At 39.5% G+C, this 16,607-nt stretch overlaps 1 protein-coding gene across 1 annotated transcript in view; it reads right to left on the bottom strand.

Moving 5' to 3' along the window:
- Positions 1-920: 920 nt before the first annotated feature.
- Positions 921-16,607, bottom strand: part of atp1a2a (ATPase Na+/K+ transporting subunit alpha 2a) — a 47,677-nt gene continuing 31,990 nt past the window's right edge. The window contains exons 16-24 of the mRNA XM_058634215.1: positions 15,739-15,889; positions 14,512-14,680; positions 12,932-13,086; positions 8,862-8,985; positions 5,312-5,457; positions 5,080-5,210; positions 3,723-3,824; positions 3,509-3,600; positions 921-1,317 (exon numbers count right to left, since the gene is read on the bottom strand). Of these exons, the coding sequence (XP_058490198.1) occupies positions 1,289-1,317; positions 3,509-3,600; positions 3,723-3,824; positions 5,080-5,210; positions 5,312-5,457; positions 8,862-8,985; positions 12,932-13,086; positions 14,512-14,680; positions 15,739-15,889 (1,099 nt within the window). The 3' untranslated portion in view covers positions 921-1,288. The remainder of the gene's footprint in view (positions 1,318-3,508; positions 3,601-3,722; positions 3,825-5,079; positions 5,211-5,311; positions 5,458-8,861; positions 8,986-12,931; positions 13,087-14,511; positions 14,681-15,738; positions 15,890-16,607) is intronic.

Below are 16,607 nucleotides of genomic sequence, written 5' to 3'. Positions count from 1 at the left end.
TCACAATATTCCATCATGATATCGTAATAATAGTATTTGTGACAACATTTCACTTCATTTAAAAATAAAAGTGTTCAAATGTGAAACAGAACTATAAGTAATTAAATACAATAAATGTATTTATGATGCAAAATAAATCTGTAAATTAAAAAAAAGTTTGAGACCACTGCCATAGAAGAAGAAAAAGAGAATGGAGAGAAATCCTAATATTTCAAAAAGTATGAATTTTAGCTGAAATTACAATAATTGCAGCACTATTTTCACACTGGACTGTACCATTTATCAGTCATATCGCAAATGCAGTATCCGTCAAAAATAAGCGGAATATGATGTTTGACCGTGTCACGCAGCTCTAGTGACAAATAGTGTTGAATGATGTGTGAGTGATTGAAATCTGCTTTAAGTGTAGGACATAATGAAACAAAATAGACATATTATCATAATGAAAACAGTATTCCCATCGAATAATATGTGGTTGAGACCAGTGGTTCTCATACTTTATATACCAAGTACCACCCGAGGGAATATTGAGCTCTTTGAGCTATTGAGCTAACACCATTATCGGCAACGTCGAAATACTTCATACACTGGTGTAGTGAAATTAAATTACGATGGTGAGAGATAAGGTGACTCTTATTATTGTTATAATTATTGTTATTATTATTATTATTATTGTTATCATTACAATAACAATAAATGTTTTGTTATTTGTTTCATTTTTCTACACACTCTGGTCAAAGAACTCTGATTTTTCTCCAAGTACCACCAGAGGAAGCTCGTGTACCACTGGTGGTACACTTTCCTCAGTTTGAGAACCGTGATGTTAGCGAATATTCTTTTTTGGACATATTGCCTTCATATTATATCTATATCTTCAATGAGTTTCAAGTACTTTTATAATAAAAACAACAAATACCGTCTAAATTTGGAGTCAGACATATTCTGAAAATCATTTTATTTCGTGCATTTCATGATGAATGACATTTGCTATTTCTATAACAGGCTTAACAGGCCACAATACATCACTTTGGCAATAGTTTATCTTAAGACACGGATGTGTGCATCACGATTGTTCTGCTGGAAACATTTTCAGAGAAAACAACAACAAAAACAGAGCAACTAAAATCACCATCAGGAGCATATTTTCAGCAGTTTCTTCTTACAATAATCAGATATGTGAACTGATCCATGCAAAAGTACAACTGACATAGACACACACAACTACAGCCACACACACAGCCACACACGCTCACTCACAGACACAATGCCAACAGACATTTCATGAATGTTAATAATAGGTCTCTAGCTCCACCCAACCTGCAGGAGAGGGAGACAAAAACAGAACAAGAGAAAGAACGTGTGAGACAGACAAGCAGTTTTCATAACATGCTTTTGTGTCACTCTATTTGTATTCATCCCGCTGCCTTTGTCTCTGTGCATTTCCAAATGAATCCTCTCATAACTCTTAAGACTCTGATCAGCAGCCCGTGACGCACAGATTAACAGAAATGATTAACTGTCACGATAAATTGTATTTGTCTCCTCGTGTCTGGGCTCCCATCCACTCACACGCCATGGTGGAGAAGAAAATTCTGAACTAAGACTGCATGTTTTGTCCAAAAGGTAACCGTGCTGGAGCTGTGACAGTGTGGGCAACACTGCGACATTTTCCCCCCGCTGTGGTTTGTTTTGTTTGTTGTACTGGTTGAAATTCTGGCACGACACTCCCTGTTGTTGTAATGTAAAAAGTACAAATACTTCATTACTGTACTTAAGCACAACATTCACGTATCTGTACTTTGTTATTTATATTAACTTTTACTCCATTACATTTCCTCTAACAATCTTGTTACTATGAAATAAAACCAGAAGAAGAAGAGTTGGTATTATGGTCTGTATTTATATAAAGCTTCTCTAGTCTTGATGAGCTGCTTTACACATCTTTCATACCCATTCACACACTGCAACATAGGGTTAAGTGTCTTGCTCAAGGACACATAATAGACTAGCAGAGTGAGGAATTGGACCCACAAACTACCTTGCCCTACCACTCACGTACATTTGAATCAAAACATTACCTTTGATACTTAAGTACAGTAAATGCATATACTTTAAGACTTTTACTTAAGTCATTTTGTAAAAAAAAAGTGTAATTTTCTGGTAACAACTTTCCAAAGTCATTTTCTGGTAACATACTTGTACTTTTACTCAAGTATCCCTTTCGGGTACTTTATACAAGACTGGCAACTCCCCCATTGCTCCCTTGTGTCAATCGCGAAGGATTCGAAGCGCTTGGGTGAACATGTTTAGCGTTATAAATAAAAAGAAACGTTTCAGTGATTATTTAAGATTTAATCATTTTTCAAAGGATCTTCTAATTTGATGAGATGAATGCTTCTTGTCCCCGCCCGCCCCTGCGCTGCAACTGTATGCACTCAGACGCTCCCTCAGTCAGGTCAGACAGTATTGAAGGAAACAAATATTGATCCACTGTTTTTTTTCTGTCCTTGAAGGAAGCCCAAACAGAGGCAACAATAATAACATCAACAACAACGAAAATCACCACCCGTTACGCACTGCGGCTTTAACGCTCACCACTCGACTGAGTCCAAACAGATTTCTGCCTGCTTGTTTCATTCATTTCACACACTACTAAAGATTATTACCTTCAGGGCCAAAAGAAAACTCGGGAACTGTTTTTATGTATTTTTCTAAACTGCTTCCATCAACAGAGTTGGAAATATCTTCTGTTTATGAGCAGGATATTTTGAAAAAGACCTTTGGGTGAAATATGAGGCAGATGCTTAAAAATCAGATCATACCAGATGAAAGCAGTGATGTCTGTGCGTGTGATTTTTTTTAAAAATTTTTTATTATTAACTGTGTTTTTATCCTTCATATATTGAACAGAATTCTCAAACATACTGTCAGGCAGCATCCCATTTCCACGCTCTTTTTTTTTCAGAAGGAGACGATAATCAGTAAAGTGCGGAGGCAGCGGCGTTGAAAGCCGCGAGAACTGTTCAGCATTGAGTGGCTCGTTTGCTGCTGGATGCCTACAGATTTCTGCTGTATTACTAAGGGTTTTTCACCTAAAAGTATCTTTTTTAATGGTTCAGTGTAGGATTAAGTCGAAGGTGAGTTTCTATCTCTGAAAATATATGTGTAAAAATGCCAGCGCCTAACTCGGAACTTGACAGATAGATGTGGTGCAAAACTTTTATCCAACAAAGAAAAATGAAATAAACATCACAGCTTCTGCCATTTTCTTCTTTTTTTCTACTGTTTTGAGATGTTGTTTTTCTCCACATCTCTGATCTGTCAGATCACAATAAGCCGTGGTGAGATGACTTGTCATTTTAGGATCTTCATTCTCATTAAAGGACAGTAGTAAGGCAGCACCTTCACCTGCCCCCCCCCCCCCCCCCCCCCCCCCCCTTTGAGCTCATTAAAAAGACAAGTAAGGCTGAAACCTTTTAATCTTGCTTTCTCTTTATTAAGTACTTACCTCCAGGGTTCCTCCTCAGAATGAATTTACGGATCTCATCATAAACGAAGATGAGAAGACTGTACGGGAAGGCACAGAACCACCACAGGATCCTGACAGGAAAAGAAAAAAAATAAGGCGGTAACAGGGTGTGGGTGCATGAAGCAGCAGTGTTCTTACTAATTCTTTAATATCACAGATAACTGTGGTGTTGAGGAAAAATGAGAGCACATACCTCATTGGGTACATGCGCAAGGCAATGTCCATTCCAGGGCAGTAGGAGAGGAAAGCAGCGAGGACGGTCTCAACGAACAGGCCGAAGATCAGGATCCGGTTCCTGTTCAAAGCAAGAACAAGAAGAAATGTTGAAGAAATATGTTTGAAACTAACCCTTATTAAACATGCAACACTGTATATATATATAGATCATTAACATGGTAACACTGGTACTCTGTATATATATGGATATTTATATATATATATGTATATATATATATATATATACATATACACACACCCCATTTTTTCATTGAAGCCTTTTATTTAAAAATGTAAAAATAAAGACTTCAGTGTAAAGACTGAAGTGCAGACTGTTGCACAAACACTAAATGTACAGTGACATGGGTGATATGATGTAGAGTATTTGGGCACATTACAAATTCTACAGAGGACAGAAGGACAACACTGTCCTTGTCAAGACTATTTTAATCAATATTTCTTTGAAACAGCTTAAAAAAGTGAGACTGTGATTTTTTTTAAAGCTCGGAGAGTAAACATGTGTTGGCAGCAAAGAAAAAACCAAACAGTGAGAAAAAAAAACTCAAGGTGTACAAATTTAAACCATCAAGGTCTCCTGATTTAGCACTTCCATGTACACGTGCATTTGAAAGTGGGTTCCTTTTTTTTTTTTCTTTTATATCTATCATTTTTTATCCATCTTCTTATGTGCCTCTTTACAGCCACGCAGCAGTGCGATCCAACAAAAGGAGAACACCTGATGATTTAAAAAGCTCTCCCTCATTCATATTCTTTGTAAAAAAGATATTTAAGTCTATTATTATACGTGTTACTGTTACTGATATTCTTATTGCACCTGCTCACTCCACAGATGGAAATAAAAAGTTGCAAAAGTTGTTTCGAAATTCAAATCCATTCTGGTTGTAGATATTTTCTCTAATGGCGTGTTTCCTCATTGAAGACACACCTCTTCTTCTCTCTGGCTTTTAACCAACTTAAGTGGACTTCAGGCAAAATTTTAAACCTAATTTTAACTTCCTTATATTGCACTGTGTTTATGCATTTTATTATTTATTTATTCTATTTACTGCAACTGCAGCATTATAGTATGGGCCAGTGGGTTAATCTCCAGAAATTACCAGGGAAATGTCTAAAATCTCAATATTTAATATTTAACAGAGGAGTCCGGTGTATTTAGCAGTGCAGTGATGACTCCGCCCACGTTGAGTAGGTAATATTTTTGTAGTGGAAAAGCAACCTAAACCGTGCTGTGCCATGGCGAGGCGAGGCGAGCTGGGACCATAGTGGAAAAGGCCATTAGTTGCCTTCTATGCATCCTCTCCTCACTCACTCACTTCATGCCCTGCTGAAAGAGGGAGTTCCTCCTGGTCTTGCAAATGATGAGATCGGCCCACTGGACGACCACAATACTGACGAAGAAGGCAGTGTGGCAGGTGAATTCAACGATCTTCCTCTGCTCATAGGTCTGCCCGGATGACACACACACACACACACACACACACACATTTAAGTCCTGCACAAAATATTGTATAAGTGCACTAGTTTGTTCTTCTCTCCGCTCCTTACCCACTGCTGACCATAGGTATCCTCCAGGTCGTTGACTTCACGGTCATCCCAGTTGATGCGGATGCCAACAAGGGTATATGGCAGGAAGCCGTTCTCAGCCAAGATCACAAAGTAGGTGAAAAAACCTCCCAGAGCTTGGATCATACCTGTTTGACAGAATTTGCAGGCACATTGATCAGGAATCTTTTTATTTAGTGACTGGAGAGCTTAGATGTAATGAAACTTTGCCCACAATTCAGAATCAATACAATTTTTATATTCTATTGTTGTTAGCTACACTGTAAAAAAAGAAAAACGTTGTTTTTATGGTAGAAAACTGGCAGCTGAGGCTGCCAGAATTCTACCGTAATACGGTAGAATTTTTTTTTACATTACGGTAAAAGGATATTAGAACTGCTGATTTTACGGTAAAGGTTGGAGATTTTTTCCATATTCTACCATATATATAACATTGTTTTTAATTGAAAGAAACAATGTTTTGCCATATATTTAGGTGAAAATAACATATAAGTATAGGATTTCTCCATGAAATAAAACAGTATTTTACTGTAAAATAAACAGCATTTATTTACATAAAATACTACTTTATTCTGTAAAAAACAAACAAACTTATTTTAACGGTAACAAAAACTGGCAGCTGTGGTTGCCAGAAGTTTTGGCTCTTATAAATGTTATGGTACTTTTGCGGAATGAACACAATAGTTAGTACAGGTTAGGTTTGTTTTACGGGATATTTCTATAATTAATACGGTGCACGATTATTTACCAGAAGATTAATGTAATTTTTACAGGAAAAAATATGCACAAATGACTGTTTCTGCAACTATATATATTAACGAAAACTGTAATAAACTCTTTTTAAATTTCATGGTTTGATAGTTTTTCACTGTAAAATCTACGGACATTTTTTACAGTGTATAGTCGTTTGCAAAATGGCTGAACAGCGCCCCCCAAAGTCAGACCCTGGAAAAGCCCACAGGTGTCGGACATATGAATTGGATCAATATGAGCAAACAAGTGTCTTGGCGCCTTTTCAACAGGATGTCAGCCTATTTTCATTTTTGAGGTTATATTTTGGGAGTTTTACATCTTAGATTGCCTCGAACAGTAGCCACGGCAACAAGATCAAAGGCATACAAGGAGCTCTTAGAGCTCCACTCCCCTGAGCTCTCTGACCACTGATTTTCAGACGCATTAAATCTTCTAGCTTTTTTAAAATCACTCCTTAAATCCTTTCTTTAATGGACATTTTGAGAATATGTGCTTTGCACACATTAATGGGCTCGTTTCTTGTTTCCTGGTTTTTTTTATCGGCTATGTTCACTCGTCTTTATTGTTGTATCTCTCTCTGTGTGGCCATGTCCATTTAACTGCTTGACTTGAGCTTTGTTACACCGTTTTAAACAGCGTCATATAAATAAAGTTTAATGATATTATTATGGTAGCACTCCTGCCTTTGCAGCAAGAAGACCCAATCGGAACAAGGGCCTTTCTACATGGAGTTTGCATGTTCTCCCCGTGTGTGCGTGGTTCTCTGGTTTCCTCCCACAGTCTGAAAACATGCAGATTTGGGGATTAGGCAAATTTGGACACTCTAAATTGACTAAATCTAAATAGTTTGTCTCTATGTGACCCTGTGATGGACCGGCGAACTGTCCACGTAACCTCGCCTTTCGCGACCCTCATGTGGAGGATAAAGCAGTAGGGGCCATCCATGGACGGATGAATGGGTGGAATATTATTACGGACCCTGATCTAGAAAAAAAATGATTTTCATATAAATGAAAGCAGTCAGTGGAAGACCGCAATAGCAGCAAATTGTTTTAATTTCATGTTGCTAAATGAGTTTTGTCAGAGTGGGTGTAACATTTTCACCATGATGGACACCTTGTTTTTGAGTCTCCACACATGCAAAACATCGACAACTGCTTGTGAAGAATCGAGATAATGGTTATTACGTCTCTCTTTTATTTTGTAGTTTAATTAAAGCCTCACACTCATTTTAAAACCACTGTGACAAGAAAATTGGACTGCATTTGTTTTCTGGATGCTGGTTCCTTATTTTGTTTGCGACGCTGGTGAATTTTTTTTAACTCCGATGGCACACTTATTCTGCGTCACTCTGTATCAGATCAGTCAACACTTCACAGCAGACGCTCCAGGACTTGTGCTGTGATGTCAGAAGAGTGGTTCGTGTATGTGATTTGACGCGACCTGCAAAAGTTTGGCCCCAACAGCCTCTGCAGTGTTTTGAACGTGTTCAGCTTGAAATGATATGTCATCCAATGAATCCCTGTCATGTTTTGACCTATTTAACAGCCTGTGAAACTGGGCCAGCGTTTGATTCCTCACTATTCCCAAAACATGAAGGAGGGGGGGGGGGGGGGGAAAGCATGCAGTCAAAGAGAAGCTCCAATCAATGAAACATTAAGTAGAAATAGCTGCACCCTCCATGCTTTCCCTTTGCTGTAAATGTCACGACAATTATTCCGTATGAAAATTGTGGGGCTTTCTCCTGACTGCTGCTCCTTCGAGATCTATTTTCTTCAACTGCCGTTTCCTAAACATCCGCACAGACGTTAAGAAATGCCAGCATTTATGATAAATGTCAGTGTTTCACGTTTTTATACAAGTGATGTTTGTCATAACTGCAACTTCCCTACAAGAGGGCCTGTCTCAGTGATTCAGAGAGAGTCTGACTGTCAACACAATTATGACACGTCAAAGCAAATTCCTTTACAGACTTATTGTTGACGCGGGATTCATGCGCGCATAATCTGGGACTGGGATTTTCTCCTGATGAAATAAAGGAAATGCAGTAGAGACCTGATTTCACTGATTTTTTTTTTTTTCATTGTTCTCTGACAACTGACAGCGAGTGCAAGAGAGAGATGCCAATGTCACACACTAAGAACAGCTTAATCGTCGTGCGATTGTAAACAACTTAAAAAAAAAAAAAAAAAAAAAAGAAGCCAAAGCTGAAGTACAAAGTGACTTTGGGAGAAATATGAGAGGATGAATCACTTAGTCTGGAAGAGAAATGAATAAATAAAGAGTGAGCAACTCCGCTGAGGGACGGTGAGAATTAATTGCGCTGTGTCACAGAATGACTCTGCCTGTGAGCGCGTGTTAATGCCGCAGCTGCGCTCGTGAAACGAAGCACAGGAGAGCGATTGATAGACAGTGACATAGACATAGACATTTTATCATGTTTTGGCCCAACCGTAGCACTACTAGTAATCAACATATTTGCATAAACTTGAAAAATATCCCTTTAAGGTGGTTTATCCTCCAATTGAGGGTCACGAGGGCTGGAGTCAATATCAGTTGACAGAGGTCAAAAGGTGGCGTCCACTTTGGAGAGGTCGTTTAAAATCCCCAATCTGCTTGTTTTATGGACTGGGGGAGGAGGCTGGAATACCCTGAGAGAACCCATGCATGCACACACACACACACAGACCCCTTGGTCAAACCCGGATCCAAACTGGCAACCCTTTTGCTGTAATGCAACATTGCGAGCCATCACATAAACAAACACAACAGGACACACCTATTTGTCCGTAGGCCATGCTGATGAGACGCTCGTTGACCAGCTTGTCCGTTTTGGGGTTCCTCGGCTGGCGTTTCATGATGTCGCTCTCTGCTGTCTCATAAGCCAGAGAGATAGCAGGGACCTGGGAGACATAAGGAGGAAAAGGATCAGGATCAAATGCGTGCCGTAAATGTGCGGGAATTTGTCTTTTCTGGCACGGGTACAAAGGCCCAGTGACGGTGCCAGACACAGACTAGACGAGACATATGCTGTATTCATATAATTCAGCATTCAATCACCATGTGGAACGAGAAAAGACAGGAAAAGTGCAAAGAGAGGTGGGGGGGTGACAGTGATGGAGAGAGAGAGAGGAGTGAATTTTCAAGACACTCATAAAATGGGAGGGTAGAAAAGGTCCTTGTAATAAAGATCTTATATTGGCTGGTTTTTACCAGGTAAGCGACCGAGCAATAAGTGTGACTCAGGGCAGGAAATCTCTGTGACTTAGACGGGATTTGAGGTGAAGATTTGGCACAATGTGAAAGTGAAGACATGCTCCGTGGTCTACAAGTCCAGTTTGTTTGTTGTGCTTTTCGTCTTTCTTTCTTTCTTTTTTTTTTACTCGCTGACCCACAGAAGCTCAGAAAGACACTGGGAAGGGAAAAAAATAAATAAAACCTGGCATAGATTTTCTTCTTCGTACCTCTGAAAGTGTGTCTGCCTGTGCCGTATCCAAATCTCACTCCTTCAAGCATTCTCAAGTGTGCCGCATCTTGCTTTGATAAACATCTTCCGCAGCCGTCCTCTTCCACGATGCTAAAAATAATCACCGCATGCTCCAAGTGCTGCTTGTCACTGCTAAATCTCAGCAGAGCCCTGCAGCCTGTAGCCTGTAGTTGAAGCTGTTAACAAGCTGTTAACAACTTCACCAGCAGACGAGAGGAATATGTACTTTTACTTGAGGACTGCACTCTTTTGAGGTACTTTATTGAATATTTTATTAATTTCTTTTTTACTTTCTCTTCAAAGCAGACCTCCAGCTTGTCTTACCAAAGGGAATGGGTTTTTTTTTTTAAATGCAAAGCACAAATGAGACATTTTTAATCTTAAATCGTCGCATCATCAAAAACATGCTCTAACAAGTCCAGCCACCGTTTCGTCCTTCTTCATTAGTTTATGCATCGGGTTGATGTGAGCAGTTCTTCTGTTTGCATAAGCTCCTCTTCAAAACGTACGTGTCGTGGCAAATGAACCAAAAAACAAAAAACCTTCTTTGCCACTGTTGCAGAATGGGTAAATGTCAAAACTGCACCATTTAAAGTGCTAAATATGACCAAATGCCACAAAGTAAAAGTTAATTATATATTTTTAATTTAAGTATTATTTACTTTTAATAACTACATGATTCAAATGGGCTATGTATTATTATAGTAAGTTTCTATATGGTTCTATAGAGCTGAAACAATTACCCGATATATATATATATATATGTATATACATATATATACATATATATAATTTAATGTTGAAGGCAATACATTTAATACTGTGATAATTACAACTGAATGTCTTTATTATCATTATTATAAGAAAAATACTGCTAGAAAAAAATATTTAGTATTAAATTCTGGTGGGCCGCATGCAATCAATTGGGGGGCCACATATGGTCCACGGGCCGCCAGTTTGATACCACTGCTCGACTGTATGTGGTTGCTGAGAAAATATTGAGTTTCACAAGACGCAGATTTATTATAAAGATAACTTGCTCTCTCATCATCCTCCTCTTCCTCACATACTACTGCTATAGTGAAATTAGATTAAGTTTTATTTTTTTGTTATTTGTTTCATTTGCTGGTCAAAATTCCTGTGTTTCTGATTTAAGTACCACCAGTGGAAGCTTGCGTACCACTGGCAGGTACCGCAGTTTGAGAACCATGGCTCTAATACAAACCTGCCCGTCGGCTTCACTTGGTCTCAGCTGTTAACAAGCTGTTAACAACTTCACCGACAGACAGGAGGAATTTGTAGTTTCACTTGTGTACCCTTTACGTACCGTAGTGAATATTTTAATAAATTCTTCAAAGCGGACACCCAGCTGTTCTCACCAGCAGTGTTTATTAAATACATGTAGATGTGTTTCTTTGAAAGGGAATTGGTGTTTATATGCAAAACAGGAGCACAAATTGGATGCTTTTAATCTTCAATCATCACATCTTAAAAAAAACTCCAGCCATTAAAGAATGAGAATCCCTGTGATCGCAAGCAGTGAAAGTAAATATTTGTCTGCACAATCGCATTTTTGTCCTGCTGTTTGAAAACCAGAGTAATTCTCTCTCTTTTTTTTTTTTTAATGTCACCTGAGTAAAAATAAATGGAACAACTTTATTAATAATGTGAGCAGGCCGTTCCTCTTTATCTCAGACTTGTGAAGACTTAAAATCGTCGTTTGGCAGTTGAATACGAGTCTGTTTTTGAAAACTTTTGCTTTTGGCTCATTGGGTTGCAGGGGGAACCAGTTTCTGGTGCGCTGAGAGCAGGAAAAATTAAAGTTTAAGTCATGAACACAAGTGAACAAGCCCTTTTGAATATACTTGCATTCATCGTGTGCTTCCTTTCTTTTGTAATGAAGGATTACGCCCCTCAGGCAAGCGACGTGCCAGCAACTCCCTTCTTTTTTTTTTCCTTCTGTTGCTGCAAGAAATACAATGGAGAGACTGGCATCTGGAAATGGCAGAGCAGTGAAATGAAAAGCATCACCCGCTCTTTGTTCCTCTTAAATAAATGGACGTTGGCTGTGAGCCAAAAGCCAATTTCTCCCACTGACGGAGAGAAAAAATGAAAGCAAACATGCTCTCGTGCTCTCACATTTGTCACTATATACACAGTATATATCAATATATATCAAATTAAAATTCATTCTAATATTAACACTGTTCTCCTTAAAGCTGGGAAAGTTAACATATTTTTTTTGTCTTATTGATTATTACATAATAACCTTTCATCATCATGTAAATTAAGTGATCTGAGAAAGAACTAGACTTCATTACCTCCTTCCCATCTGAAGTCAACCAGTCAGAGACTTTGGCCAATCACAGAGCAGCTCATAGAGAGACCGCACGCCTGTCGTTCTTGTCGACTGTGACCAAACTTGACCAAGAATCCAAGACATAAAATAGTTTTCCTGTGCATTTCTTTGAATTTGCCATCACAGCAGATTAAAAGGAGCTCCGCAACTTTCCATGTGAGCTTACGACTCAACCTGGGTCATTCATTCATTCATCGTCTACCGCTTTATCCTCCATGTGCGGGTCGCAGGGCTGCTGGTGCCATTCTCAGGTGACATAGTGCAAAAGGCGGGGGACACCGTGGACAGATCGCCAGTCCATCACAGGGACAAACAACCATTCACACATTCACACCTACTGGGTCATTTAGAGTGTCCATTGAACCTCCACTTGTATTTTGGACATGTGGGAGGAAACTGGAGACACTAAAAGAGTCACTCTGAATTTCCCTTTAACACCAGTTCCCTTAAGGACTCTTTCAGCATTTTCTTTAAACCTAAAACAATCAAACGTACCACTGTCACAGACTGTATTTGGCCCTAATTGATATTTTTCCTGGCAAACTTGCCTCCTGCACTTTTAGCTTATCCTAAACCAAACACACTAATACGTTGCATTCCGACCTTGAGAAATTGGGAAATTAACCAACAATGAGTTTTCCCCGCAGCATTATAATCCAATGAATAAAGAGAGTTTGGTTTGAGTACTTACCTGTGAAATTCCACTAAATTGAATGCGTGCAGCCTCGCTTAATAAGCTATCATTTTCAAATACAACCACAGGAAAGCAATTTCCAAAAGGCCAGAAGAAAAATGAGCAATTAGTGTTTGGCAATTAGTACATCATGAGCATAGATAAGTGGTTTCCTAGCAGTTTTTAAGTCTATTAAATGGTCATTTTTCAAAAACTCTGTCAAAACTATTGATTATGATAATGGAGGTAAAACTCTTGTTAGGATGTCTACTGAGGGACTTGGGGATTAATTAAAAGGAGTTAGGCGTCACACTCCCTCCCACCGCTCACCATGTCAGTGCCGAGGTCGATGCAGAGGATCGTCACCGTTCCCAGAGGTAGAGGGACGCTGGCGATGATGAAGAGGAGGAAGGGTGAGATTTCTGGGATGTTGCTGGTCAGTGTGTAAGCGATGGACTTCTTCAAGTTGTCAAAGATAAGACGACCTGTGTGGAGACAAAACGCAAGCGTGAATAACTCAGCGCAGAGCTGAGTTACACATTGATACTGATGTATTACTAAATAATGAGCATAATGGCAGCCCGTGGCCAAGTGGAAAGGGAACTTGACTTGTAACCGGAAGGTCGCTGGTTCAAATCCCCACCCGGCCAAAAAAGGGCTGGGGTACCCCTGAGCAAGGTACCCAACTCCCAATGCTCACGGGCGCTACTCAGTGTGGCAGCCCACTGCTCCTAATTCTAGGATGGGTCAAATGCAGAGAATAATCAGTCGCTTTGAGAATAATTTCCCTAAGGGGATTAATAAAGTATCTAAAAAAAAAATAAAAAATATGCTAGATCGGTTTACTAGCACAATGTTACAGTTACGTCTTGACAACTAATCAGTCGTGTGTGAACAACGACTGATTTGAATGTAATAGACATCATGCTGCTCTTTGAAACAGGGGACGCTCATTTCAGGCCCAGTTATTTATACATAAATTCATAAATGAATGAACAACTACCATAAGGAAATGCGATAATTTTGTAAAACTGAAATGCCATAATAGTGTTTTTATTCACAGTGGATATGTACAAATGAAAATGGTCTATATCGCCGAGCAAATAACACAGAACGACCAGATATTTGTCTACAGACTTGCCTCGCAAAATTCACACAGGACTGAGGCAGAAAAGTCTCTGCTGTTGTGTTCATTTCTGCAACACTGTCAATCAAAAACTGGCTCCACTTTTCAGACAGTTCCTCCAATCATCATGCAGAAGCCCAGCGCCTGCACCCGCCCACTGCTCCATTGACCCCCCAGAGAAGCTGAGCTTCCGTGGAAGTTTTTTTGCCACATTTGTCCAATCAGCATCGAGCTCACCGCAGTGGAAAAAAAAATTCTGTGTCGTCACATACAGAACAGTTGAAGCTGAGCTTCATGTGGTTTTAATGCGGAGGCTGCTACGGGAATACGGAAATCACGTAAGACGATCCGCGATAAACCTGAACAAACTAGTGACACGTTGTAATCCCGTTCTAGTACACGTTTGGTATTGAAATGTAAAAACAACACAGCACATATTATGTGACGACACTTAAGAGCCACTGATAGACATGTGCTAGTATTTTAAAGTTACATACTGAAGCTTTAAGTGACTAGAGTCTAAACTTCAGCTGTGCAAAACCTCTCATACGTATTCGTATCACATTTTCAATTCCGAGGGATGTATTCAAAAATAATCTCCATTCTCTGTTGCAGCATGAAAAGGATGATTTTTTTCTACAGTTTCACATCCTTTTGTTTCCTTTACTTCATTTTGTCAATTTTTCTCTCTATAATGGCCTCCTTTCTCCTTATCCTAATTCCCTTCTTTCTTTCCTTCCTTCCTTCATTCCTTCCTTTCTCCCAGGGACTACCCCACACTCACCCTCCTCCACGCCGGTGACGATGGAGGCAAAGTTGTCGTCCAGCAGGATCATGTCAGCCGCTTGCTTTGATACATCAGAGCCGGCGATCCCCATGGCAACGCCAATGTCGGCCTTCTTCAAGGCTGGAGAGTCATTCACACCATCGCCTGTCACAGCCACGATCGCCCCCTGCACCCATGAGGACCAGCGAATAAAAAAAGTGTCAAAGAAAGAAAGATAACTACCATGATTTAAGCTTCTCTCTCTCTCCACTCCCCTCTCTGTCCCCCCTTTCTGTCTTAATAATGTCTTTTCAAAGCAGCTCTGGGGAGATTAAATGAAAAATGGAATTGAGTTGTAATCAGTCAGTCACATGGAGTGAGAGTCGGGGTGAATTGATGCATGACCTCAATATACGAGGAGGTGTGGGAGCGCGTACGCACATCTGCTTTTGTCAATTTGCTCCTCACACGAGCATAGACGGTCCGTATAAGGCGAGTGTTTTAGGTTTCATGTGAGTTTAACGTATCATTTGTATCATACACGTTACAGCTACACACTTGAATTTAGCAGTATATGCACAGCAAACACTCACACAAACTTAATCAGGACACATCCTACCCATAATGCATTTTTACCCTTACCTTAACCATCACAACAAAGTGCCTAACCCTAAAACCAGGTCTTAATCCTGAAAAAACTCTTTAAAGTCGTGGGGGCCCAGATAAAAATGTCCCTACTAAGATAGGTTTGTACATTTTTTGGACCTCACAAAGATAGAAATACAAATACACACACACACACATGCATATACAAAAGCCTGTATTCATCTTTTTAGCCACCTGCACAAACAAGCAGCTCGAATACACACCACTGAACTGCATTCAGCCTTAAATGGCAGAGACACATTCACACAATCTCACATATACACAACTGTATTCAACCGTATCAACACACTTGGACAGAAACATTCAACATTCATTCAGACTTCACAAACACACACACACACACACACACACGTCTTTATTCAGCCATTTAAACACACACATATTCCTGTTTCAGCTGTACACACACACACACAGGTTTGCTCAGGTGTTCTTTTCAGGACATGTCTGACCGAATCCTTCTCCTTAACCTTAAACATAACCAAGTAATGGCTAACTGTAAACTTTAGGACCAGGTTTTGGTTGCTAAAGCGGTAACAAATACAAGTACACACACACACACACACACACACACACTCTAACCTGTCTCTGGCAGCCCTCCACAATGATAAGCTTCTGCTGTGGAGAGGTTCGGGCAAACACTATCTCGGTGTGGTTCCTCAGCAGGTCGTCCAGGTACTCGGTGCTCATGTCCTTTAGGTCCGAACCGTGCACCACACAAGCCTTGGCATCCCTGACATGCAGAAAAATAAACACACGGGAGAAAAAGGTTTCAGTGATACTGGCGGCACAGACAGACCACTAAAGGAGTAGTTTGACATTTGGTAACACTTTAGATTAACACATATTCACCATTAACTAGGTGCTCACTAACATGCATACTAGCCCTTTATTAGTAATTATTAAGCACATATTAACACTTTATTCTACCTCTATTACGAGATGAATTAAGATTAAGGTGTTAATACATGCTTAATAATTACTAATAAAGGGTATGCTGCTTATATGCATGTTAGTAATGTTACCTGACATTATTTACTTTTTTTGTCAGAGAGTCAAGGGAGGAGATTAATACCAGTCTGTTCTGAATAAAGCTGGAGCCAACTGCTTAGCTCAGCATTAAGACTGAGATGCACTGCCTCTGGCCAAAGGTAACAAAATCCACCTAACCTGCAACTCAAAAGCTCCCAAATTAATGAGTCTTGTTTGTTTAATCCTTGCCAAAATCAAAGTGTATCATTTATATTATGATGAGTTTTAAGTGCCAGAATATTTTCTTGTAATATATATCTCTGAAATAAGCACATTTACCTAAAATACTGAACTGTGCACACAAACACAAAATAAGGCTGAACAATTCATGGTTTTCAACTTTAAAAGCAAATCACCAAGGCTGTGAGACAATGTGATTCTATGGAAATGGAATTTCTTTTTTTCTGTTTTCCTGCTTG

This window comes from Solea solea, chromosome 1 (assembly GCF_958295425.1).
Source record: "Solea solea chromosome 1, fSolSol10.1, whole genome shotgun sequence".
NCBI lineage: Eukaryota > Metazoa > Chordata > Actinopteri > Pleuronectiformes > Soleidae > Solea > Solea solea.
This window is presented reverse-complemented; position numbering and strand designations above follow the sequence as displayed.